The sequence below is a fragment of the Bos indicus x Bos taurus genome, chromosome 4, assembly GCF_003369695.1.
Source record: "Bos indicus x Bos taurus breed Angus x Brahman F1 hybrid chromosome 4, Bos_hybrid_MaternalHap_v2.0, whole genome shotgun sequence".
Classification (NCBI taxonomy): domain Eukaryota; kingdom Metazoa; phylum Chordata; class Mammalia; order Artiodactyla; family Bovidae; genus Bos; species Bos indicus x Bos taurus.
The window spans coordinates 8138116-8165277 of NC_040079.1; the positions used below are offsets into that span (position 1 = coordinate 8138116).

The 27162-nt window shown below is 45.0% G+C and overlaps 1 protein-coding gene across 3 annotated transcripts in view; it reads right to left on the reverse strand.

Annotated features, from left to right (window-relative positions):
* Nucleotides 1–27162, reverse strand: part of CNTNAP2 (contactin associated protein like 2) — a 2326438-nt gene that overhangs the window by 11976 nt on the left and 2287300 nt on the right. For all 3 annotated transcript variants that reach the window (XM_027538737.1, XM_027538738.1, XM_027538736.1), the window contains exon 23: nucleotides 25026–25265. In XM_027538737.1, the coding sequence (XP_027394538.1) occupies nucleotides 25026–25265 (240 nt within the window). The remainder of the gene's footprint in view (nucleotides 1–25025; nucleotides 25266–27162) is intronic.

Here is a 27162-nt window from a genome sequence, read left to right on the forward strand (position 1 = left end):
GACCCTGTCTATGTATAGTGACTTGCCTGAAATGACAGTGCAGCTTCCATGTTGTAACTCACACACTCAATGCACACAGTAAGATTTGGTTATCAGTACACATATTCCCTGAGGCCAACCACCCTTCAAAGACGGAGTGGTGCTTTTCAAGAAAAAGGCTTGAATTTTCACTGCTCATCTTGGGCGTAGTTCCAAGGTCTTCTGAAGTTGTATTTACCCTTCTCTGAACTCCAGTATTTGGGCCACCTCATGCGAAGAGTTGACTCATTAGAAAAGACTCTGATGCTGGGAGGGATTGGGGGCAGGAGGAGAAGGGGATGACAGAGGATGAGATGGCTGGATGGCATCACTGACTCGATGGATGTGAGTCTGAGGGAACTCTGGGAGTTGGTGATGGACAGGGAGGCCTGGCGTGCTTCGATTCATGGGGTCACAAAGAGTCGGACACGAACTGAACTGAACACTGTTTGGCCCATGTCCTTCTAAAAAGTCAAAAGCTTAATAGCTTGTAAATGGCCTAGCTGGAATTAATACCAAGGCAGCATTAATTCCAAAGTCAATGGTCTTTCCTATATTACTTTTCAAGGGCTAGAATGACACAGACAGGTCAGCTGTTGAGAAAACCCAGCTGTCCGACAGTTCAGCTCAGGTAGGACCCATGGAAGGAAGAACTAGTTTTAGGATATGAGGTAGAAAGACTTATTTTGTATGGACACACTAACTTGAAGTGCCTACAGAACACCCAGTGGCGACATCTACCAGGCATTCGAGCAGTCTGCGAGTGTCATGTTTCTCCTCTCCTTTCAATGAACACAGAAATCTCCTGACCATTAAAAAATATACAGCTTCAAAATATACTTAATAACAAAAAAAACTACAGTGTCAATTCTGTCATTATTCTATTGTGTGGTATTCACGATACTACAAGACCGTTTGCTCTTCCGCTTCAGGTAACACGGATGGTGGAACACAGCAGGGTTCCTGCCTGAAAGAGCTTTGCACCCTTGGCCACAAAACTGCAGAAAAACACAGATGCTTAGAGACCCTGACAACCTCTCTCTGTTCTCTGGTGCTGTTGTTGCTCAGTCATGTCCGACTCTTTCCAACCCCAGGGACTGTAGCCCGCCAGGCTCCTCTGTCCATGGGATTCTCCAGGCAAGAACACTGGAGTGGGTTGCCACTTCCTTCCCCACTGGTTCTCTTGAAGTTACTGACATAAACAGTAGGGAAAGGGACGGATATGACTTGAAGTCCTTGACATCGGGCGGAAGGTTTCCCTTGAGCTTCTCTTGCTTCTTCCCTCATTGAGTCACTTTTCCCACTCACCCTTCCAGGCACATGGAGTTCTGGTGCTTCAGGGGGATGTGTCTTTGCTCCTCCATGTGACATGCTTTGTCAGGAAACCTGGTTGTCTTTCTTCTCTTTGTCTCTTAAATCTTACCACTTTCCTGAAACCATTCTGAGCCACTCCAGATGAACCATCTGTCCTCTTTTCAATGGCTATCATCTTAATTCTTGTCACTCCATACATGGTATTCATACATGGTATTCATCTTCTTAAAGGCAGGGGCCAATCTTAATTATATTTGCAGTCCCAATGACAAGTAGCAGAGCTAATTGGATCAAACTGCCAACATCTGCTAGATCATCGAAAAAGCAAGAGAATACCAGAAAAACATCTACTTTTGCTTTATTGATTACACCAAAGTCTTTGACTGTGTAGACCACAACAAACTGTGGAAAATTCTTCAAGAGATGGAATACCAGACCACCTTACCTGCCTCTTGAGAAACCTATATGCAGGTCAAAAAGCAACAGTTAGAACCGGACACAGAACAAGAAGACTGGTTCCAAATTGGGAAAGGAGTACGTCAAGGCTGTATATTGTCACCCTGCTTATTTGACTTATATGCAGAGTACATCATGAGAAATGCTGGACTAGATAAAGCACAAGCTAGAATCAAGATTGCCGGGAGAAATATCAATAACCTCAGATATGCAGATGACACCACCCTTATGGCAGAAAGTGAAGAGGAACTAAAGAGCCTCTTGATGAAAATGAAAGAGGAGAGTGAATGAGCTGGCTTAAAATTCAACATTTAAAATATGAAGATCGTGGTATCTGGTCCCATCATGTCATGGCAAATAGATGGGGAAATAATGGAAACAGTGAAAGACTTTATTTTCTTGGGCTCCAAAATCACTGCAGATGGTGACTGCAGCCATGAAATAAAAAGACGCTTGCTCCTTGGAAGAAAAGCTATGACCAACCTAGACAGCATATTAAAAACCAGAGACATTACTTTGCCAACAAAGGTTCATCTAGTCAGAGCTATGGTTTTTCCAGTGGTCATGTATAGATTTGAGAGTTGGACTATAAGTAAGCTGAGAGCCAAAGAACTGATGCTTTTGAACTGTGGTGTTGGAGAAGACTCTTGAGAGTCCCTTGGACTGCAAGGAGATACAACCAGTCCATCCTAAAGGAAATCAGTCCTGAAAATTCATTGGAAGTACTGATGCTGAAGCTGCAACTCCAATAATTTGGCCACCTGATGCGAAGAACTGGCATCATGGACATGAGTTTGACCTACTCTGGGAGTTGGTGACAGACAGGGAAGCCTGGATTGCTGCAGTCCATGGGGTCACAAAGAGTTGGACACGACTGAGCAACTGAACTGAACTGACTGGTATAATTAAAATCAGTCCATTAAGAGGTATGCAAACATTTGCGTGAAAAAAGACTGTAGCTCTCCAGGCTCCTCTGTCTATAGAATTCTCCAGGCAAGAATACTGGAGTGGGTTGCTATTTCCTTCTCCAGGGGATCTTTTCAACCCAGGGATTGAACCTGGGTCTCCCATATTGTGGGCAGATTCTTTTACCATCTGAGGCACTTAGGGGAGCCAATAAAATCTCCTATGCAATTTTGGAAGTCAGCTGCCTAGACTCAATTCCACCCTTAAAGCAAAGCAGCATTCTTACTCTTCCTAACAGAGGAAAGGAACATATTGAATACAGAAAAGCTCCTAATAATTTCTGTGTCTGCTAGTTTGGTTATTATCAGAAAAAAATCAGTGGAAAACCCCAGGTCCCAGAGAAATTCAAGGGGAGGCTCCTGTGTCTGCATGAACAGCCCTGTTTTCATGGCTTTGTTTATAACTTGAGCTTGCTTCTCCAAATGCATGTAAGTGCCTATTCCCTGGAGGCAAATCCATTTCATCCTGGCATGCAGACTGATATGCTACTTTGATAGATATATTTCAGATGATTTCATTGTAACTGTTCTTTCCCCTGGGTACTAACATCCTCTTAGAATGCACATAGAGGAACACAGAGGCCAAGAGACACCGATGAGGCCAAACCACAAACCTCATTCTGCTACCAATTTTTATGCCCTCCCACTCCCATCCAAGTTTGCTGCAAGAGCCATTTGAGTGGTGCTAGAGTATCAAGGAACCTATCCATATTTTGGGAAATATCATGAGTAGGTTCAAAGTAGACTTTAGACATTTAGTCTCAGGCCCAGACTTACGTCAAACAGGCAAAGACTACATTCAATATACTTTTCTTCTGGATCCCTAAATGACACTTGTGGACAAAGAATGTCACCTGTCAAAGGATGTTGTGGCCATCAAACCATCAGCCGCCCCCATGCCCATCCCCACAGCGCACCCTGAGCGGATTCAGGCTGGAGAAAACAGGATACTGGCCCTAGAGAGTGAAGATGTAGATCAAAGGAATGATTTCTATCAACCCAGACTCTTGCATCTTCTCATACATAAAAAATGGCTAAATTCATTAATTTGAGATGTCTGGTTTTTCTTTAATGAATAGTAATCTTTTGATGTTCCAACTGCTTTCTTTGGTTGCAAAAAACTCACATATATCCTGGCTCCTCCTCTACCTCTTTGGAGCAGTCTCTCAGAGCTACCTGAGAGTCTGTCTCCCGGACTTAAGTCCTCAGCATGTCCACCGCATAAAACACGGTTGCACACGGTTTTTTCAGTTGACACGCTACATGATAACACCAAAGTGTGGCGCTGTTCCACTCCAGTTTAGTGTCTCATGGAAACGTGTTTCTGCTCATTTCTGCCACACACATCCTGTTTGTCTGGTCATCTCCATTATGTTGACAGACCACGTTTCCCTTGACCCACCCTTCGATCTGTTCTCCTCCTCGCCTCCCTCAGCAGGGGACAGGCAGACATGTCGCTGCAGGAGCTGGTGACAGGGGATCCTTCTCCATGGACGAGCTTGTGAACCAGCCTGGCTGTGACCGCAGAGCCCACCGAGAAGGCTCACACCCTGAAACACACTCGGACACGGTCTCACAGACACTTCCACACACAGATGGCATTCCCTCCCATCACTGTTGTCTCTGTCTTACGCGTGGGAAGGGAAACCAGCTCACAGTTCAGCACTCTCCCTGCCCCTAACTTCAAGTGGGGGCAGGAAGGGACAAACACACACTTTGTAAGAGCCGGCCTGGGGGAGCTGTTCCTTGTAATCTGTAAAATGGTCAGAAATTAGGACCGGGTGAGTGAAAACACACCTTTTTGCACCCAAAGAACAGAAACCAGGAATGTTTGATTCTATTTCTAAAGGCCCTTGCCTGCCCTTTGCTACGTTCCAGGAAGACTTCATCAGGAAAGTGAAAGTCTACGCCTCACCCCCTCTATCTACGGCCGGCGGGGCGAGGGTGCTGGTTCTGAGCCCACCTTGTGTCTGAACCAGGTGAGGGGCGTGGCCTCACAAAGCCCCGCCCCCCAACTATCACGCAGGTTGTTTACAGGTGACCGACGTGTCGTGAAGCTCTGAGTTTTAGGACTGTGTGAGGTCACTCATCTTTTGGATCCACTCTCCTCACACATAAAACTCTCTGGGGCCCAAAAGAGCAAGCGGTTGGTTGGCTGGCTGTGGTAGAGTCAGCCTAGGACTGCCTTTCACTGTGAGGCACAAGAAGTAAATTGACGTGAAATTCAGATTTGGAGAGCCTGCTGTTCAGGAAACAATAGCATTTCCTACAGTCAGGCACTGTTTTAAGTCCTTTTCAAGGATTCGCTCATTTCATCCTCCTGTGAACCTTGTGAGGCTGGGGTTTGCATCCCATTTTGGAGGCTAAAAACTTGGCTGGGGTCCCACGAACAAGAAGTGGTGGAACCAAGGTCTGAACCCAGGAAACTGGCTCCAGAAGCCACTTACAAGGAACTACGCTGAACTGATGAGAAGCAGGGGGCCAGCCTGGCTCTATCAATTCATCACCGTCGTCAAGGTGGCCAGCTAACTCAGCCCAGTGGTTTCTCCGTGGTTGGTGGGCTGTCTGGTGAGGCCAAAGATGTCGAAAAGCTTCTGACTGCACTTGTCTGGCTGCGAAAGTGAGTGTGCAAGGCCTTTTATCTGACAAAGAAAATTCCACGTAATGACAGCATCAGCTGAACAATGTGATAAATTAAGAGCTCTGAACCAACATCGTAAGAGGAACAGAAAGCCAGTACCCCAGATACAATTCCATCATGGACCTAAACAGCCCAGCGAGGATGGTTAGCACCCTTGCAACGACACGTGGGAAATCATGAATAGCACTAATTGTGCTTTAAAACATTACCGTCCGATTATAATTTTGATTGCTTTTATAGAATGTGAAAAATTAAGAGAGGATGTTTCAAGCCAGGTACTTAAGCACAATAAGCTGTTTTAAAAGACAGTTGTAAGAACAGAATATTGAAAAGAGATTTAAATTCTTTAGCCTCTAATTTCTTGCTTGTCTCACTGAGTAGGTAGGGAGAAAAAGGGCCAGTGAAGCTTTCAATTTAAAAAAATACAGAATATAAACAAGGTAGCTGTGATTCTTATTTACTAAATTTCAAAATATGTAAAACTGTAGACTTTAGCTCAGAAGCCAACTGCAAATAAAACACATATTTAAATGCATACAAAAATAAATTGAGATTATCAAACAGAAAATGCCCCCAAATGAAAGGTACTAAAAGCTTCAGGTTGTCACATACCAGGGACAAAAAAATTAGATAGTAGCTGACATCTAGAGAAAATATTGCCATGGAAACCACTTGGGCTTCAGCCTCTAATGGGGCAATTTGAGATACTTTAACAAAACTGCTGCTATTAATTATAATTTAATTTAAATTGCAACATTCTTTTTGTAGTGGAGTCTGGGCTCGATGAAGCAAATATGTCTTTGTTCTTCCAGCGTCTTTGTTTCCTTTCACTTTACGCACTTTCCTCAAATCTGAGCTCTGTGGCAGAAAATTCTTTTTTCAAACTATTTGTTTTAGCCATTCACTGTTGACTGATATTTTAGAAACTGATATGAAAATCAACTGTTCTTCGCTAGGATGCTGAAGAGCTCAGGGGACAGGCTTTGTTTTAGGAGAGGCAATTTGTTGACCCCATTTTTCAGGAGGGAGAGATTTCTCAAGGTCAGCAGGCTTTTACGCAGGCAAGTGCTGTGTGGCAGGCCCTGGGCGAGCCTCGGCTTTGTGTTTCTACTGCACCTTTCCCCTCAGTGTCTCCAGAACGACAACCAGACAGACTTTTAGAGCCCAAGTGGGGAAGAGATTATGAATTTTGGGGTTTGACTTGGAAAGGTAAACAAACCTTACATTTCTAGCTTCTTAAAAGAGCAGCTAAGGACTTTCTTGGTGGTCCAGTGGTTAAGAACCTGACTGCCAATGCAGGAGGCAACAAGGGTTCAATCCCTGGTCCAGGAAGATCCCTCGGGGCAACTAAGCCCATGCACCCCAACTACTGAAGTCCGCCTGCCCGCGAGAAGCCACTGCAATGAGAAGCCCGTGTGCCGCATCTAGAGAGTAGCCCTCGCTCCCCGCAACTATAGGAAACCCAAGCGCGGCAGCCAGACACAGGGCAACCGGAAAAAAAAAAAAAAAAAGAGTGGCCAAGTGGCAGCTGCTTGCACGAGTGTTTCAGATCCAGTGACCAAGAGTTAATTAGGTGAAGGGAAATAGGATAAAGGAACTTGTCATCCTCTGCTATAGGTCTTGACTATTTAAATAATGCCAACTTTAAGGTGCTAAAAGAACAATCCGGTTTTACTAAATTCCTTCCTTCCATCCGTTTTTAAGCTGTCTCAGTTGCCTTTCGGGAAAGTGATCGATTGATACTCCCAAGGGAGGGTGACGGTGCGTTCTTCTGTCTGCTTAGCTATAAGGAGGCATCTGGGTTAGAAGCAGCTCATTATTGACTCAGACTCAACACAAGACAAGACATATGATGTCCTTTTCACGCCAAAGATGTCTGGTTGTTTTTCATGTGGGCAAAGTGTCGCCTCTTTGGCATTTAATTCTAGTTGTTTCTAAGTCAGTTGTTGAAGCTCTGGCTGACTAATGTGGCAGGCACCGTGGATCATGGATCCTTATGACCCATAGTGCCTGCCACGGGGGCTGGTCTGTGACCTTGGCTAAAACATGGGATGGCACTTTCGTCAGAGCCATGTGGTTGGCTGGTACAAGGGTTGCCAGAACCAGCTTTTTGGGCTCACTAGAACGTTCTGTGCATCCTAGTGAAAGTCGCTCAGTCGTGTGTGACTCTTGGTGACCCCATGGACTATACAGTCCATGGAATTCTCTAGGCTAGAGTACTGGAGTGGGTAGCTGTTCCCTTCTCCAGGGGATCTTCCCAACCCAGGGATCGAACCCAGGTCTCCTGCATTGCAGGTGGGTTCTTTACCAGCTGAGCCACCAGGGAAGCCCTCAGTGTATCCTGCTGTAGAGCTAAGCCGAGCCTGGAAAGCCCAGCTCTGGGGCGTATGCAGCCTCTTCCTCCGAGAAGATGACTGCTCCATCGTGTGTGGGCCACCACTCCTTTCCCTCTGCCACCAGGTTTATAATCCATGTTGACATTAACAGGAAAGCAAGAAGGAGGAAGCGCAAATGTGGGGCATGTGACAAATCTGGGGAGTACCCTTTAAACCCCTTTCTGAGGGAAAAATCGAGTACGGAAACGGCAACCCACTCCAATATTTTTGATGGAAGAATCCCGTGGACAGAGGAGCCCGGCAGACTCCAGTCCGTGTTGATGCAGAGTCGGCCACAACTGAGCGCATATACATCATCTGAGGGAAAATACGCTTCCAGGCTGCACGCAGCCCCCCGCCCCCCACCTCCAGGTGCCGGCACTCACACAGGCCCCCCAAGGTCAGGGAGGCAGCACCCCGGCCTTGAGTAAGCGGGAGGAGGGGGTTCGTTGGCCTTGAGTGGATCGCGCAGGCTTTGTCTTCTCTTGCATGCCTCATTCCAATGTGCCTTTAGGAGAAAACAAATGAACTGACTCCTAAGTGCTTCGGTTCAGAGCTTTCCAACTTGAAGGCTCAGACAAACCACCTGGGATCTGGTTAAGACACACGTTCGACGGCCTTGGGCTGGGAGCCTGTGTTGTGGGCTGCAGGGGAGCTTGAGTGTACATACCGCTCTTTGAGCAGCAGAGCTTTAATTGAGGCTCACGGTGGTTCACATCTCCTGCTGTTCCTGTGCCTGTGTGTTTAATGTGGTGCCTGAGAAGCAGCTGAAATGATTGCTTCTGAGACTTTTTTTTTTTTTTTTTTTTGAGGGACTGACTCCTTGTGTGCTTTTTAAATGAGAGGTATGACAGCACACCCCACAGTGCCACTTCCTTTAACCCTATTTCTTTTGAGTCTTGTGAAAGCTACTACTAGGAACCCTGCTTTCATTTAGGAGGACAATTCTTTAGTATTAAATATTTTGAATGTAGAGTGGGGGAATCTATTACTGATCAATATTCAGAACTGTCTAAGAAAAAACCTGTTTGTGCGTGCATGCTCAGTCATTTCTGACTCCGTGACCCCATGGACTATAGCCCACCAGGACCCTCTGTCCATGAGAGTCTGCAGGCAAGAATACTGGATTGGGTTGCCATTCCCTCCTCCAGGGCATCATCCCAATGCTGGGATCAAATCCCTGTCTAGTGAGTCTCCTGCATTGGCGGGTGGGTTCTGTACCACTGAGCCACCTGGGAAGCCCTATCACCAAGGAGTTTAATAAATGATTATCTTAGACAAGTCCTTGGAGACCTTTTCTGGTTTAAAACACCTGGTTCTCTAAAGCGGGTGTATCAGGGAGGAAAAATATTTCTGTAAGCAGCTTTTGGCAGGAAGAGCTCTTTGCTGGAGGCCCCTTTTGTCTTGTCACTGACTTCTAAACCAGACTCTCCCTGCTCTACTCATCTTCTGCCAAGCACACCTTTCAGATCTGGTGATCACACAATTCCTTGTCTAGCCTGTTGGTCCTTTCCATAGACGATAGAAGCAGAACTGAAGAATACGTGATTAACAGATGACCAGATGTCTTTGGGGAGCTCATGGACAAACCGTGAGAACAAGATGGCATCTGAGGAAAGACCAGGAGGAGTCGGCCAGCCGGCACACAAGCCTGCACACAGTGGGGGTGGCGGGAACCCTGCCCCCCATATCTCCGCAAGCAACTGAGATCACTTCCCTTTCTCCCTTAAACAACATTCATGGCCCAGCAGAACCTTTGGAGAAGATTTCTGGGGATGCTGAATCTCCCCAGATTGTGGTGTTCTGATTAAAAGCAATTTTCCTTTCTACTAACATTCACCTCTCTCTTGAGTATTGATTTTTCGAGTGGCGAGCAGCTGGATCTGATTTGGTAACACTGTGATGTTGTCATGTAGCTTTCTGACAGTACAGATGCATCCACAGGCATATCTGAGAGAAAACCGATGTAGTTTTAAACACACTGGGCTATCAGTTTCTCTGGAGTTGATTGGTTTTGTTTGAAGGAACTGTCTCCTTGCTGCTGGTTCTTGCATAAATGGGTTGTGCAGTGGCAGAATGCAGTCAGCTGGGGGGAAACCCTGAGGCCACACAGGACCATAGTGTGCCCAGGGTCCCACAGGACCATAGTGTGCCCAGGGTCCCACAGCACCAGAGCGACTGACTCCCACTTGGTGAAATGCTGCAACATGGTCATGCTGGCCGCCAAGTCCAGTGAACACTGTGGCTATGCAGCAGTCTCAGCTAATACAATCTGTGGGCTCCTGATCAGCAGGGCAGTCGTAGCCAGAAGTGTCTGCTGAATCATGGAAATGGCTTCAGTTCAGTTCAGTCGCTCAGTCGTGTCCGACTCTTTGTGACTCCGTGAATTGCAGCACACCAGGCCTCCCTGTCCATCACCAACTCCCAGAGTTCACCCAAACCCACGTCCACGGAGTTGGTGATGCCATCCAGCCATCTCATCCTCTGTCGTCCCCTTTTCCTCCTGCCCCCAATCCCTCCCAGAATCAGGATCTTTTCCAATGAGTCAACTCTTCGCATGAGGTGGCCAAAGTACTGGAGTTTCAGCTTTAGCATCATTCCTTCCAATGAACACCCAGGACTGATCTCCTTTAGAATGGACTGGTTGGATCTCCTGGCAGTCCAAGGGACTCTCAAGAGTCTTCTCCAACACCACAGTTCAAAAGCATCAATTCTTCGGTGCTCAGCTTTCCTCACAGTCCAACTCTCACATTCATACATGACCACTGGAAAAACCGTAGCCTTGACTAGACGGACCTTTGTTGGCAAAGTAATGTCAGTTTCTTAGGAGGGAGTAGTTGAGAAATTAACAATAGTAAGAAAGAGAAACTGAAGCGGAACTAAAGAGCCTCATGATGAGGGTGAAAGAGGAAAGTGAAAAAGCTGGCTTAAAACTCAACGTTCAAAAAACTAAGATCATGGCATCCAGTCCCATCACTTCATGGCAAATAGAGGGGAAAAAGTGGAAGCAGTGATATGTTTTATCTTTGAGCTCCAAAATCACTGCAGATAGTGATTGCAGCCATAAAATTAAAAGACTCCTTGGAAGATCAAGCCAGTCAATCTTACAGGAAATCAACCCTGAATACTCTTTGGAAGAACTGAGGCTGAAGCTGAAGCTCTAGTATTTTGGTCACCTGGTGGGAAGAGCTGACTCATTGGAAAAGACTCTGATGCTGGGAAAGATTGAATGCAGTAGGAGAAGAGGGCAACAGAGGATGAGATGGTTGGATGGTATCACTGATTCGATGGACGTGAACTGGGGCAAACTCTGGGAGATGGTGAGGGACAGGGAAGCCTGGTGTGCTACAGTCCATAGGATCACAAGAGAGTCAGACATGACTTGACAACTGAACAACAACTCCTTGGAGGGAAAGCTATGACAAACCTAGACAGTGTATTAAAAAGCAAAGACATCACGTTGCTGACACAGGTCTGTATACTCAATGCTATGGATTTTCTGGTAGTCATGTACGAGTTTGAGAGTTGGACCATAAAGGCAGCTGAACACAGAAGAACTGATGCTTTCGAATTGTGGTACTGGAGAAGACTCTTGAGAGTCCCTTGGACAGCAAGATCAAACCAGCCAATCCTAAAGGAAATCAACCCTGGATACTCATTGGAAGAACTGATGCTGAAGCTCCAATACTTTGGCCACCTGATGTGAAGAGTCAACTCACAGGAAAAGACCCTGATGCTGGGAAAGATTGAAGGAAAAAGAAGGGGGCGGCAGAGGATGAATGGCTGGATGGCATCACTGACTCAATGGACATGAGTTTGAGCAAACTCTGGGAGATAGTGAAGGACAGAGAAGCCTGGCGTGCTGCAGTCCATGGGGTTGCAAAGAGTTGGACGTGACTTAGAGACTAACAATGATGGCAAAGAAGAAGAAACTAACCCATCACAGTGAATAAGCCAAAATATGTTTTTTAAAGACATTCCCTGATATATTTTACCTTTTCTTCTAGTGGTCAAGAGTTGGCACCGTTCAGAAGACCCATGTTTTCAGGAGACCCTGGAGAGACTACCTTCAGAATTATGCTGAGAAAAGCACCCACCAGACACCAAGGAAGTCCCAGAAAAGGCTCTGGACTTGGAGAATCTGTGGCTGGGAGTTCAGTGAAAATAACATTTTTTTTTTTTAAATCACCTAAATCTAGTCAGGGCTTCCAGGTGGCTCTGCTCACCAATGCAGGAGACCTGGGTTCAATCCCTGGGTTGGGAAAATCCCCTGGAGGAGAGCATGGCAACCCATTCCAGTGTTCTTGCCTGGAGAATCCCACGGACAGAGGAGCCCGGTGGGCTACAGTCTATGGGGTGGCAGAGAGTCGGACATGATTTAGCAGCAAACAGCAAATCTAGTCAAAAGATGGGTCTCCTCATTTGGAAGAATATTTAGGTATAGTTAATCATTTGAGATCCAACCAGTCCATTCTGAAAGAGATCAGCCCTGGGATTTCTTTGGAAGGAATGATGCTAAAGCTGAAACTCCAGTACTTTGGTCACCTCATGCGAAGAGTTGACTCATTGGAAAAGACTCTGATGCTGGGAGGGGTTGGGGGCAGGACGAGAAGGGGACGACAGAGGATGAGATGGCTGGATGGCATCACTGACTCGATGGACGAGAGTCTGAGTGAACTCCGGGAGTTGGTGATGGACAGGGTGGCCTGGCGTGCTGTGATTCATGGGGTCGCGAAGAGTCAGACACGACTGAGCGACTGAACTGAACTGAGGTGAAGTGTTCAGAAACCAGTATAGAGACGAGAGTGGTTTCTGAGAACATACATGTGTCTAACCCAGATCACGGCTGGCCGTCAGGACTCTGCCTTCACTGGGGTCTACTAGAGGGGACCCCTAGTAGACCAAAACTAAAGGGCTTTAGACAGTAAGTCTATACATATTTAAAGTCTTTTATCAATGCCCTAGTGGGCTCTTGCTTTTGAAATACTTTTTCCAGCTGTATTAGCACAAGTCAAAGTTTTAAACTTCAGCCTCAAGACAGTGTCTTTTCTTCTGAGGCTGACCTCAGAAAGTAGGATATATAATAACCCCATGCTTGATATTTTCACTGTGTTTTGAACTATTCTTTCCTTGAATTAACCTCAGATCTCAAAATGCAACTGTCTCTGCTGGGTGGCAGGTGGAATGGTCATCAAAGAGAATCCTGGGAAACAAATGACCCTTGTTCATGAGAGCTTCCCGATGCTCCCCACAAAGAGGCTCCTCCTTGGGGCTGGCTTACATGTTATCAAGATAACCTGAGAAACTCCTGCACAAGCCACGTGTGCTGTCAGAGCCCTTTTTCTCATTCATGGCCACAGAGTGTGAAATAATACTTAACTGGCTCCAGCAGTCTGGAGGGTGATTGATTGCGTATCAAAAATGAGACAGTGGAAAGGAAAAGGATGGTGTATCCAGTAGCAGGGCTTTCACCTACAGGCGGTGCAAGCTGCTGGTTATTGGAGACTTCTGCATTATGCAGAAGGGACGACAGAAGATCGGAGAGCAGTTCAGAGGGAAGAACTGGAATTCTTTTATGTTTAACTCAGGCATTTCACTGAGAGAAAGGAAAAGTGAAAAAAGAACTGAATCGGAGGTAAACACGCCTGAATTGCACACCTGATGATGCTGTTCTCAGCATGAAAGTGAAAGTATTAGTCGCTCAGTCATGTCCAACGCTTTATGACCCCATGGACTGTAGCCCACCAGGCTCCCGTTTCCATGGAATTCTCCAGGCAAGAATACTGGAGTGGGGTGCCATTCCCTTCTTCAGGGGATCTTCCTGACCCAGGAATCGAACCTGAGTCTCCCACACTGTGGGCAGATTCTTTACCATCTGAGCCACCAACTTCTCTGTATACTTTTAAGCAAAGTGCTGTAAACAGTGGGATCTGGGGTTCATGGTCCTGACAGCATATTCAGACTCTTTGGGGATGGGAGGCAGGTGTCGGGGGGGTGGTCCAAAAAGCTCCCCAGAGGATGCTAAAGTGCAGCCACTGCTGCAGTCACTCATTAGGTGTTTACTGAGGGATGAATGCACTTTCTGAGTCACACTTTATTGTTAATCTTTAAAATGTGGTCAGTAATGTCCACTCAGACCACACAGATCTACTATCAGGATGAAACAGAATCATGAACTGAAAGCATTTCAGCCAAGTTATGTACAAATGTATCATTTCTGGCTTTATCCTTTCCTTTTTCCTAAAAGTTAAAATTCTCAACTAAACTTTTGAAAATCACTTTCAGCCATTTCTCACAGGGAAATTTCACAATTAATCTCATTCTCTATGTTTAAAATAATTGCACCCCACGATCATATGAATTTTTATGTACATTTATGTTTTAGCATAGAACTGATTTTACCTTTTTTTAAAAAAAGCCTTTTGGGACTGTTCCCAGGCAGAAAGAAACTCAACAGCACAATCAAGGATCTGCCTGGTTTTTAGACACTCTTGAATACAGACTTGTGCAGAACGTGGGGAATCAACCGCAGATCTTCTCCAACGGTGAAACAACTGACATTGGGTCAAAAACCTCATCTGGCACAATGTTTCTGCAACTTCAGAAACCAGAGGCAGGACACAGGCCCTGAACTGCCAGCAAAGGTGGAGTCAGCACTTCTATTAATAGGTGGGGCCTGGCAGGCAATATCCCGGGGGAGGAGTCACACCCAGGGATCCTGATGGAAGTCTTTCTGGTTGACAAGTCAGAAAAGAAAGTGCTACCGGATTAATCTGGAAGGCTGAGCTCCCTCGAATGGCCCCAAGGGATATACAAGGATGTTCAGCAATGCAGTGTAGTAGGAAGAGTTTGCACTGGGCCTCGAGAGAGGTAACGGCAGAAACAGACACCCGGGGACAACCCTGGGCTCAGACAGACTTCCCTTTCATGGGCTTCTCGCAACACTGCAGCAGCATAAGAGCAAGACAGAAGGGAACCCTGCGACTCACTGGAGGGGTTCTGCCATCCACAGAGGAGTTGCTATAGCAACACGCATCACCTGTGACCCTGGCCCTCCCTAGCCCCACGTGACGGAGGTGACAGCGGACAGTCCTGGAAGGCAGGGAACAGGGATGCGCCTCTAAGGATGGTGCCAAGTGGGGTGGGGGTGACGGCTTGGACAGACTGGACAGAACCCCAACATCCTTGGGCTTCAAAATCTGTTGTGTGGGAAGAAGGGAAAGAGGACAACACTGGGATTAAAGAGAAGCCCACAGGAAGGAGGAATCAAGGAGCTGGGAAGTTGTCCCAGAGGTGGGGGCTGGTACCCCTCTGGATTTTTCCATGGTGGTGTTGGGCAGCCCTAGTTAGGAACGAGGAGAACCTGAGTGAAGGCAGCCCCAGACACGGTTGGGCACGTGGGACAGCGAGCAGAGGGTGTCGGGGGCTGAGAGGGGGTCAACCCACCGCCCTTCACTTCAGCTACTCTGGTGAACTTTCCCTACATCAGCTCCTCACCTGCCCCACTGTAATCGGAACACACACCTGCCGACCTGCTCTTGCAGTGATGTCTGAAGGCTTTGCAGTTAAGGAGACCTCTAAAGACTGCCCAGGTCCCTTAGATGAGAGTCTAGTCAACAATATTCATGCCGAGACACTGCATCCGGCATGTGCAGTCTGGGAGGCCAGAGTCGTAGAGCTTAGATTTGCTAACTTCGGTTCATTTCCTCTGAAGGAGGATGTTACACACAAGCCAAAAATGACAATAAAGAAATATCCAAATGATGTCAAGAGCAGCAAATACAAATGTAAAGAAGTCAAGATAAAAGCAAGAGGCAAAAGAAAACAGAAAATGATAGAACTAATAAACAAATCCATAGTTGGTCGTGTGGGGAAAAAAAAAATCTGTCAGATAATCTGAGAAAAAAGGGAAACGTCTACACCTACAATATAAAAACACATGTATAGAAATTTTCTAAGGAGAGAATGGAAATTATTATGAAAATGTATTTTGTTCAATGCTGCAGAAGTGAATTGGAAAACTTAGATTACATGCATGAATTTCCAGAAAAATGTAAAGAGCAGAAATTATAGTAGAGGAGAAAGAGACTCTAATTAGACCAATGATCATAAAAGAAGTTGAGAGAGTTGCTAAGGAGCTCCGCTCACACACACACACACGAGAGAACAGTCAGCTCCAGTGGTTTTACAGCTGACGTTTACTCAAATTACAAAGTACAGATGGGAAGGGCTCCAGGGCTATTTCTATCTTTGCAACACGTAGAGTGTGGTCCATGGACCAGCAGCATCAGCACCACCTGGGAGGTTGTGAGAGCAGCAGCATCTCAGGTCCCACCTCTGACCTGCTGAGTCTGCATTCATGCATCTCCCCAGGTGAGTCTAAGCACGTTCAAGTTTGGAGGGGGGCTTCTTGGAGTTACTCCACTGGTTAGAGAGTGATGGAGAAAGTCCTGCCATGGCAGGGACTGCGTATCCCAGAGTCTGAAGTCAAGGTGTGGGCAGGCCTGAGTTCCCATCTGGAAGCCCTGGGGGGAAATGTGCTTCCAAGCTCACTCTTGATGTTGCTAGAATTTGACCTTTGAGGTTGGGGGACTGAGGTCCCAGGCCCCTTCCTGATCTGACTGGGACTGCTCTCCTGGGGGCCTCCCATATTCCTTGCTGGGTGGCCCCTTAGACTTTCTTTTTATAAAATCCCAACTTGCACTCCCCCAAAGTAAAAGGATGCTACAATCCCATCTTATCCAAGAATTACTTTTGTGAAAAAACAAAGCTAGACGTCCTTGGTGGTCCAGTGGCGAAGACTCCATGTTCCCAGTGCAGGGGACATGGGTTCTATCCCTGGTCTGCAGAGCAACTGAGGCCCTGAGCCACAACTACTGGAGCCCTTGTGCTCTAGGGCCCATGAGCCGCAACTACGGAAGCCTGGAAGCCCTAGAGACCGTGCTCCATAACTGCAATAGAAGCCACTGTAATGAGAAGCCCGTGCACCACAATGAAAAGTGGCCCTTGCTTGCCACAACTAGAGAAAACCTGTGCAAAGCAACAAAGACCCAGAGCATCCAAAAATAATAGCTTAAAAATAAAAAAGAAAAATGTTTTAGTAAAATGACTTTAGTTATACCTTGAGAGAATGCTTCACTATGACTAAAGGTGGTTAACGCTAGGAATAAAAGCATGGCTCACTGTTTCGAAATCTATCAACAGAAGAAAAAGTGCATGGTTATCTCTAAAAGATGTTGAGGTGGCATTGCTGCTGCTGCTGCTGCTAAGTCGCTTCAGTCGTGTCCGACTCTGTGTGACCCCATGGACTGCAGCCCACCAGGCTACTCCGTCCATTGGATTCTCCAGGCAAGAACACTGGAGTGGGTTGCCATTTCCTTCTCCAATGCATGAAAGTGGAAAGTGAAAGTGAAGTCGCTCAGTCGTGTCCGACTCTTAGCGACCCCATGGACTGCAGCCTACCAGGCTCCTCCATCCATGGGATTTTCCGGGCAACAGTACTGGAGTGGGGTGCCATTGCCTTCTCCGGTGGCATTAGATACTATTTAACACCTAGCCCCAGTGAGACACTTATCAAAACAGGAATCCTCAAGGTATCATCTACATATAAAAATCCTAAAGGTATGTGCATATAAGATGTGTCTATACTTGGGCAGAAAACTAAGACAGCCCGCTCAGGTTCTTGGTCCTGGGGGGCACACACCTTTTCCCAATTATATTCAATTAAACACTCATTAGGTTTGCAGTGAAGGAGTTTGCTGATATAATCAGGTGCTAAATTAGCTGTCTTTTTTTTTCAAATAACTTTTGGATTTTGCACTTTGCCAAAACAGAGGAACTAGTTAGAAATTAACTTATCAGGCTCTCTTCATAGGAATTTTGTATAATGTAAAAGGAAGACACATGTTAAGTGGAAAGACATTCCGTTGCTGAACAGGAAAACATTATTTGTGTAGGTGTCCATTACTCTGCAATTAACTTACACATAAAATTCAGTCCCCATAAAATCTCTAGGTAATGCCAGTAAAATGATTGGAACACTAAAATTACTTGGGAAAAGCAATGTTCAAGGACAGGAACATTCTGAAAAAAAGACAGTCAAAGGGAAATTAGCTCTATGAGAAATTAAATGTTATTATAAAAGCTCAATCATGACCACAGCTTGCTACTATCTCAGGAAGAGTCAGATTAGTGCAACAGATCAGAGAGGCCAGAAGCAGATTTAAATATAAAGGGAAATTTTGAATATAATAAAGATGGGGGAAAATTGGTTGATGATGCCCCAACCAATAGTGCTGGAACTACTGACTGGCCAGGGGATGAGCAGAGAAAAATGAAGCTGGGTTCCTAGCGTATTCTTACCACCCAAATAAATTTCAAATGCAGTAAGTATGTATAGTTAAAGGATGAAATCTAGAATTATTAGAAAAAAAAAGGAATAATTTTTAAAACATTTCTAAATGGAGAAGGCATTATATAAAACCCTAAAGCCAGGAAACACTTCATCTTTCATCAGATAAAATTTAGAGGTTTTTTTTTTACATGGAGGGAAAAACTCATAAATTTAAAAAGTAGATATCAAACTGGGAAACCATTGGAACATGTAGTAAAATGTCAATTTACCTAATATATAAAAATTCTTATGAATCAATAAATGACCAACAGACCAACGGGAAACAATATGAATATACAAATAATTCTTTGGTCAAGGAATATCAACAGGCAGTTCAGGGGAAAATACACACAAGTGACTTATGAACAAAGATATTTAATCTCACTCATGATTAATGAAACCCAAATTAAGACAACAAAACCACTTTTCCAATACAGTGTAGCAAGATTTAGAAGATTATGATGTGCTGTGTTGATGAGGGTGTAGGGAAAAAGACATTCATATCTTATTGGATTGGAGGTATTCCATCACTGGAGGGTGATTTGTAATACAATCAAAATTAAAAATACATCCCTTGACTTGGCAAACTAACATGTATAAAGCTATTCATATGGAAATAAAAGATGGGAACTTAAATAACCATTAGATCAAAAAAATCTGTAACTAATATTTTATTTGACGAGCTATATAAATGTGCTTGGTGCTCTACGGAAAAGCAAAATGTGGATCATTTGCAGGAAAAGCACACATCAGAAGAGATGATAATTGTTTTTTGGACTTGAATAAATGTCTGTGTCGGTCACTGAAGAGAACAAAAGACACAAAAGATAACAAGAAATTAGGTATCAGAGATTAAACAAATTAATCATGTGATCTTAGCATCAGGAGGAAAAAAGGGATCTGCTTAGAACTAATTAAGATATAAACATAAGAGCTGGAAAGATTATTTTAAGTGCTTGCAAGTGGTAAAGAAAACCACTACCAGCTTGTAATTATGATGCGGGGAAAGACTGAGGGCAGAAGAAGCGGGTGGCAGAGGATGAAATGGTTGGAAGGCATCATCGACACAATGGACATGAATCTGAGCAAACTCCAGGAGACACTGGAGGACAGAGGAGCCTGGCATGCTACAGCCCATGGGGTTGCAGAGTTGGACACGACTTAGCGACTGAACGATAGCAACGTATGAGAAGATTCCTAGGGAAATGAAACGACACCTTAAAGTGCCTTGCCAGTCTTAATACTATTTAAATAATAACCTACGATGTGGCCTTTGGTCTATGTATTCTGATTCAATATCATGAATGTGATTTAAAAAAAAAAAACAACCACCCTAAGACTTACTACCAGTGCCTCATAAAACAGCTGGTACACAGTTTGGAGTTGTTCCTTAGTGCAGAAATTTGTGGCATCAGATTATTTTTTCTGTTTGTTTTGTTTTTATATTTTACAGACATGCATTGCCATCTGTAGTCATCTTAATGCTGGCAAATTCTTGCCATTCCAAGGAAATAAGCTTCCCTGAATCTCCTGCTGCTGCTGCTAAGTCATTTCAGTCGTGTCCGACCCCACAGATGGCAGCCCACCAGGCTCTTCTGTCCCTGGGTTCTCCAGGCAAGAATCTGACAAAGAGATAAAAACAGAGCCCAGGGTTCTGAGAGGTGAATCACAGCTACTGTCTGGGGTTCTGCAACCTGTAAGTGAACCAGAACTCAGGGTCAGGGGTTGCGTTTTCTGCCTTGTAACTGAAAGGACCAGAATGCTGTGGTTTAGAAACAGGCCGTACCTATTATCCAAAGGCGGAAAAAATTAGGCAGAAAAAGAACTGACTGGTCATTTCTAATATAATGGAATTGGTTTAAGAAATCAACATAATTTTACCATTTCCCCCTTGTAAAAAAAAAGCACTCTTACAGCTCCAGGCCTTGTGTTTATGATTATCCTGACATTCCACCCAGTGCTTGCCAACCTCCATGCACATGGGAATCATGTTTTTTGTCATATACATGTGAAACCTAATTATTATTTACTTATTCGCATTAAATTGACCTGATTTTTTATTTAAACAAATGCAGTGATAAAGCTTTATAACCCTACTGAGTACTTCTACGGCCTGTCAAGGCTCTAAACAGAAGCCTGTTCTTTATTAAAGGGTGAATAGCGTGGGCGAGAGAGCTGTTAAAGGCATGCCAGAACCAAATAGAGACTCTCTCTTTAACAAAATTAGAAGGACTGAAAAAGAGATGAAAAGGAAATAACTGTATATTATGCCACGTGATGATATACCCACTTTCTTCCCAAAATGATCTGGTGAGCCCCTACGAAGGCCAACATGTAGCACTGCTCCAGGAGCCACAGGCTACGATGCAAATGGCATCCTTTGTAGTTGTGCAGTGCACAGCCTGACCAACCGTGCATATTCCTCCTTTAAAAAACAGTGACAGAGCCTACCAGGCGCGAGAGAGGCAATGAGTAGCTCAGTCAGTAGTGTTCCAGAGAGAACAAGAATCTTATTATGTGAAGCCAGCATACCTTGGAATCCATTCTTTGCCTTTATCATTTGATATCATCTAAGACATAAGAAAGAAATACAAGGGAGCAGAAAGAACGTGAGACCAAAGGATGGATGTCTGGAATTCTAGTTTCTAGGTTTCTGCAAAGCAAATACTCCAGTGTGGCATGAAGTGGAGAGCCCTTGGTTGTTCACGGGGTTGTGTTAGTTGCTCAGTCCTATCCAGCTCTTTGTGGCCTCATGGACTCTAGCTCACCAGGCTTTGTCCATGCAGTTCTCCAGGCAAGAATACTGGAGTGGGTTACCATTCCTTTTTTTCCAGGGAATCTTCCCAACCCAGGGATCGAACCCAGGTCTCCTGCATTGCAGGCAGATTCTTTACCATCTGAGCCACCAGGGAAGCCCCCGTTGATCATGAAGTTCTCTTTAATACTAAAGACACAGACACCCTATCTTCACAGCAAGGGGCATGCTTTATTTTAAAATAAGTGTGCATACTTCATTTTAAAGCAGCATTTCTCCCCCTGATATCCTTCCAAATTAAGCTTGCAATTGATTAAAAAAACCTGAATAATAATTTGGCATCTTCCTCCAACTGAAGATCCTTCTATAAAGATGCATTTTCATGGGAGGCCTTGACTCTGACCCCACACTGTGGGTTTCTTGTTTGTTTGTTCCAAGTGTGTTTTTCCAGTTGCCAGTAGGCAGACTAGTTTTCCTCAAGTACCGATAAAAACTCAGTCCCCATGAGCTTTCTTGTGAAATGGTTAGAGAAGCCCAATCTTTGGCAAGCTCACTGCCATAGCCTTTCAGTTTGGGATTTCACCACTGAAGGGCTTCACTGTTTTTCATAAACTTGTTTCTGGGTATTCACTGTTCTTTTCTTTTGGTAACCTCACTTTGAAGGGTTTGCCAAGGCGGGGCGATTATTAAGCTCTCTTATTTAGTGATGAGTGATTCTCCATCTTGCTACACATTAGAATCACCTGGGGGAGGTTTTACATCTCTGGCCATCTGTATCTTACCCCTAAAGTATCTGATTTAATTGGTCAGGGGTGCGGCCTGGAAATCGGGGGTTTTAAGAGCTCCCCAGGTGATGTGAAAATGCATTTGAGACAGAGGTGAGCGCTTTTGACTCTGTTGTGCACATGAGTCATGGGGGAATCTGGCTAAAACGTAGGTGCCGATTCAGTGGGTCTGGGGAAGGGCCTGGGCTCTGCATTTCTAACAGGCTTCCAGGTGATACTCACACCGCTGGTGAGGACCACACTTTTCAAGGCACCAGATCACACAGATCTCCTTCCAAATGTCCTCTAGTCAAACCAGGACTAAGGAGCTCTTCCCATCCTGTACCTGTACAGCCTCAAGTAACATGATTTACAGCTAGAAACGGCATCTTTGTGTATACACTGTTGTTTGTTTCTGAATATCTGATAGTGAGTCTTCTGAGTCATATAAAAAAGATTATCCAGAAAAGCAAAACCCCGGAATCAGAATTCAGAGTGATGAATTTAGGCTCACAAGAACTAGGCTGCAATTGCTGATGTGAGGACCTAACCAAGAACCCCAGAGTTGGTATGAAGATTATTTTAAGCCAAGGATATTTGGGATTTGACAGATGCAGAAAGAAATCTTTTGGGAACTTCCCATATCCAACTACAAATAGAATGAGACCATAAATCTCCTTTTCTGGGAGCTTTTAAGTCCCAGGAAAGAGGCCAAGAGCAACGCTACCCGAAATCACCCTTTCCAGGGGGGGTTTTATGGCCTTGAAAAGGACAAAGACCATTCATGCCGGCATGAACAAACATCACAAACTTTCTTATCTCCTGTCTTTCCTTTAAAAGCCCACTTGTTCTTCCCAGAGGTCTCCCCCACCTTCTGTTTCTCTATGAAGACATGTGTAGAGGAAAAGTTTGTCCTCCTAGACACTAAGGCTCTGGAGTCTGATATTAAATAATCTTCCCTTATATCTATTTCTTTCTCTGCACCCTCGTCCAGCCCCCAACCCCCATTCTCTCTTTTTCCCACTCACCTAAAAGAAAAAAAAAAAAAAGTCATCTAAACAAGCCTCTGTCATATCTCATAAGTGGTTTTCTGTTCTCTTAATAAAGTTTGTGAGATGGAGACACACATTTCTTTATAAGCATTTACCCATTATAGAAATTAACCTGGAATTCCAATTATGGAATAAACTATGATGATGAGACTGATACAGCAAATGGTAAACACCAGGTAAGAACTTTCTGCCCAAGTACAAACAGAAAATTTCTGCAAATGGACCTTGTGTTATATAGGTCAGGCCACTGTAATACGTGGGTAATAGACTTCTAATTTGAACATTGAAATGTTCCCTATACACATTACTACATCAATCAGAAGAATGAAAGCGTCATATATAAAGCACGATTTTTTACAAAATAAATGAACTTGGGACTTCCCTGGTGGCCCAGTGGCTAAGACTGCGTTCCCAATGCAGGGGGCCCTGGTTCGACCCCTGGTCAGGGAACTAGTTCCCACACACGACAACTAAAGATCCCGTGTGCCGCCAAATAAATAAACACGAAAAACAAACAACTCAAACTTTGGCCTTTACAACTGATCTCACAGACCATCAAGCAAATAATTTGCTAATTAAGGCAAGAATGAATACGAACTCCTCTTGGACCAAAGGAGCGTCTAGAGGCTTATAGAAACTGATTTCTTGGCAGCTGACCAAGAACACACACACATGCTGATGGTCTCAGGCAGTGAGAAGCTGTAACAGTATTAGGAACCTGCCTATTTCAAAGCGTAGGCCTTGTCTCCACCAACCCGGGCATTTGGAAGAATCTGAGAAGTCTCTCCTCTGCAGCCCTGACAAGGCTTTGTCCCATCTCATATCTTCACTACTTTTCTTCTTTCAGCACCAGGACTGCTTCCCTTTGTTCAAGTCAGCCCACGAGGAAAAGCCAGCCGCAGTGTCATCCTAACAATACTCATAGAAGGGAATTCTTTTTAAGTACTCCCGGCACACAGCACCCTCTCCATGGTATTGGAACCCACGTGTGAGGAACAAAGAGGACTGTTTAGTCTGTCTATTCTGACAATGGGACAATTCTGGCTTCTTTTCGAAGCTTCACAACGCTTAGCAGGCAAATCCTGGCAAGAATTCATGATGACAAGAGATTCCTGGAAGCTGATAAATAACCGTGGCTGGGGGTGGAATATGTATAAGGAATCAAACACAATGATGTTCCCATGATGCACTGTTACAAATCAGGAGTTAGGGTCGGGGAGGACTAGAGAGCCTTGACTGGATGTTCACACATCATAGCAAGTTGTATCTAATATAATAATAGCAACCATTCTGTTAGTGTTATTGCAGCTAAACTTCTGTCTGGTTTGCTCCGTGTCAATGGCTTGCTCTGCCAAGTGTTTTAAATCCATCATCTTGCAAGGAATTCTCTAAGTTAGGTCTTCATTTCAGACGTGGGGAGACTGAGGAACAAGGTTAAGAAACCCGCTGGGCAGAGGCAGTGATGGTATCAGACCCCAGGCCTCCCGCCCTGCCTCACCCCTTCCTGTCTTAGGCATCAGCAAAGTCAGTCATCACTTTGGAGACTCATCAGTAGGTCTGGAGGTGTCTCAGAGATCTTGCCCACTTCATACCTTAGAGTGAAAAAGCAGAGACTTGGAGCACTTACTCAAGCAGCCCGACCATCTGGGTAGGGCAAGGAGGGGGACCCACGGGCTCCTCATCACTCAGGGTCATGTGGTCACTGAATTCACATCCAATTAATTTTGCAGCTGACCACTGCATCCCTTCATTTTAGTGCTATGCTTTCAAATGACCAGTATTATTACCTGCAGAAGTGGTAAAAATCCACTGAGCTTTCTCAGCCTACGTGCGCCCCTAAAGCCTGGAAGGCTACAGGGCTGTGTGTATAAATACACTGTTGGGAGAGGAACCTGACAGTTTCAGGTAATCTTTTAATATTAGAACATGGATGGCGGGGCTGCATGGCAGCCGAATCACAAAGGAAGAAGCAAGGAACTGATTTGATCAGATCATCCGACAGTCACGTTGAAGACATCCATTTGGGCATCTCATTATTTCACTTAAATGCAGAAGAGTCAATAATACAATATGCCTTCCCTTCAACTTATTTACTTCTGGCCTGGAGCAAGAATCCGGTGGTACGTTTTGAGCCTTGGAAGTGCTAAGCACTCTGTTCATACCTTCCTTCACTTCCTTAATCCCCCAACTATGTCACCAGCAATGTTCTGTTATTAATCCCCATTTTACAGATGAGAAAACTGAGGCTTAAGAAATAAAGCATTCTACCCAAGACAGGGCTTTGGACTTTACCCGAATCCAGGTGGTCCAAGTGCCAGGGGTCGGTGGCGGACGACATGGGAGACAGGGTGAGCGGGGAGGCCCCGCAGTTGGATTCCACCAGCTCGCCCTGGATGTGCACGTGAGCTGAGGCGTTGGTCTGCCTCAAGGCCGCCTTGAGAGGGGCGATTTGGTTGAACTGGACTCTGGAGAGGCAGCCGGTGAATCCCGGGGTGTTGTACGTGTGGATCTCTTGGTCGATCTTCCCTGTTTCTAAAAGAGAAAGAAAGAGAAAGTAAAGATCATGCACACTCACTAGATCAGAGCTGTAGTATACTCTCGTCTTTGAACATTTGTGTCCAAATCTTGCTCTTGGCTTTCAGTTTAAGATACTATGTTCTTTCAGATGAAACATTAATGACTGGATAAGGCTTTAGAGCTGAAGACTTCACTTTAAAAGGACCTTCTCTGTCATTGGAGAACGTGCTAAGAAGAGTAAGACTATATTTGCTAAAATAAAATACAGTCCTAATTACCTTCCAGCTACTCGAGATGTTGCTGAAACTAACAACATTCACTTGGCTCTGACTGACTTTTCACCTCTTTTCTGATGCTCCAGTGACTCTCATATAACTTCCCAGACCTCCTGGTAGATTAAGGTTTCCTTTTGTGCCTCTTATTTTATTCTTTAGAATTCTTAAAAAAAAAAAAAAAAAGAAAAAAATGATTCCTACAGCCTATAATCCTGGAGAAGGGAATAGTAACCCACTCTAGTGTTCCTGCCTGGAGAATCCCATGGACAGAGCTTGGCGAGCTATAGTCCCTGGGGTTGCAGGACTGACACGACTGAGCGACTAACACACACACACACAGCCTATAATCAGGCATTTTCTTTCTTTAGAATCCAGTCCTCTGGGAATTCTGAGGCTTCCAGAATCCCAGCTAGTGTGGGAAGGGTGTTTTGGGAGTCAGGAAAGTTTCCTAATTCAATTACAAACATACAAATGCATTTAAGAATCATCACCTCCCCTAAACCTGTAAGTTCAGCCTCTTCTCCTACACTAACATTCAAATCAGGGGTGAGTCTGGGTGGGGGCATTTCCAAATTACTGTTTGAATTAATATAAACACACACTGGGACTTCCCTGGTGGTCCAGTGGCTAAGACTCTGCACTCAATGCAGGGGGCTCCGGTTCAACCCCTAGTCAGGGAACTAGATTCCACATGCCACAACTAAAACCTGGTGTAGCCAAATAAACAAATAAATAAAAATAAATCACACGGGCTTCCCTGGTGGCTCAGATGGTAAAGAATCTGCCTGCAATGCAGGAGACGCAGGTTTGATACCTGGGTCAGAGAGATCCCCCTGGAGAAGGGAACAGCAACCCACTCCAGTATTCTTGCCTGGAGAATTCCATGGACAGAGGAGCCTGGCCAGCTACAGTCCTTGGGGTCGCAAAGAGTCGGACATGACTGAGCGACTAAGCACTCACACACACACACACACACACATCATACCAGTTAAGCAAAAGCAAGTGTCTTCTTGACCATGGCCCTGGATTCTAGAACCTACCAAGCAGAATGAGGGTTGAAGGAGTCCTAGACCCTCCTACTCCATGGTTCTTATTAGTGTGGTTCCTGGACCAGCACCATTAGCATCACCTGGGAAGGTGTTAGAGCTGCAGGGGGTGGGGCCCGGCCCTTTGTATGTCAGCACGCCCTCCAGGTGATCCTGATATGGTTAAGGTCTGAGGCCCACAGCTAAACTATGGGCAATGATAATGCAGGGCTGCAAATCCAGGGGGTGGGCAACCAGCTCTCCAGAGAAGAGCACAGAGCTTGTATTCAGGTGGGAGACTATGCTAAGATGATGCTGACCTTTTAAATACAAGGATGTGGTATGAGCTATTCACCCTTCCACTTGAACTGTGGAAAATAAAGACTTTGGAAAACAGGAGTTAGATACTTCTTTAAAAAGCTGGGTTCAGAGCCGGTGATGTTTCTAATGGGGGAATGCATACAGGTGAAATAGTCTTGTAAAAAAATTTACTCCTCCATTAATTAAAGAATAAATCAGTGGTGAAGGGAGCTTTCAGACCTTGAGGGCACAAGAAATGAATGTATTGATTATTCATCACATTAAAAAATCAGTGTATTGACTGACCTGCAC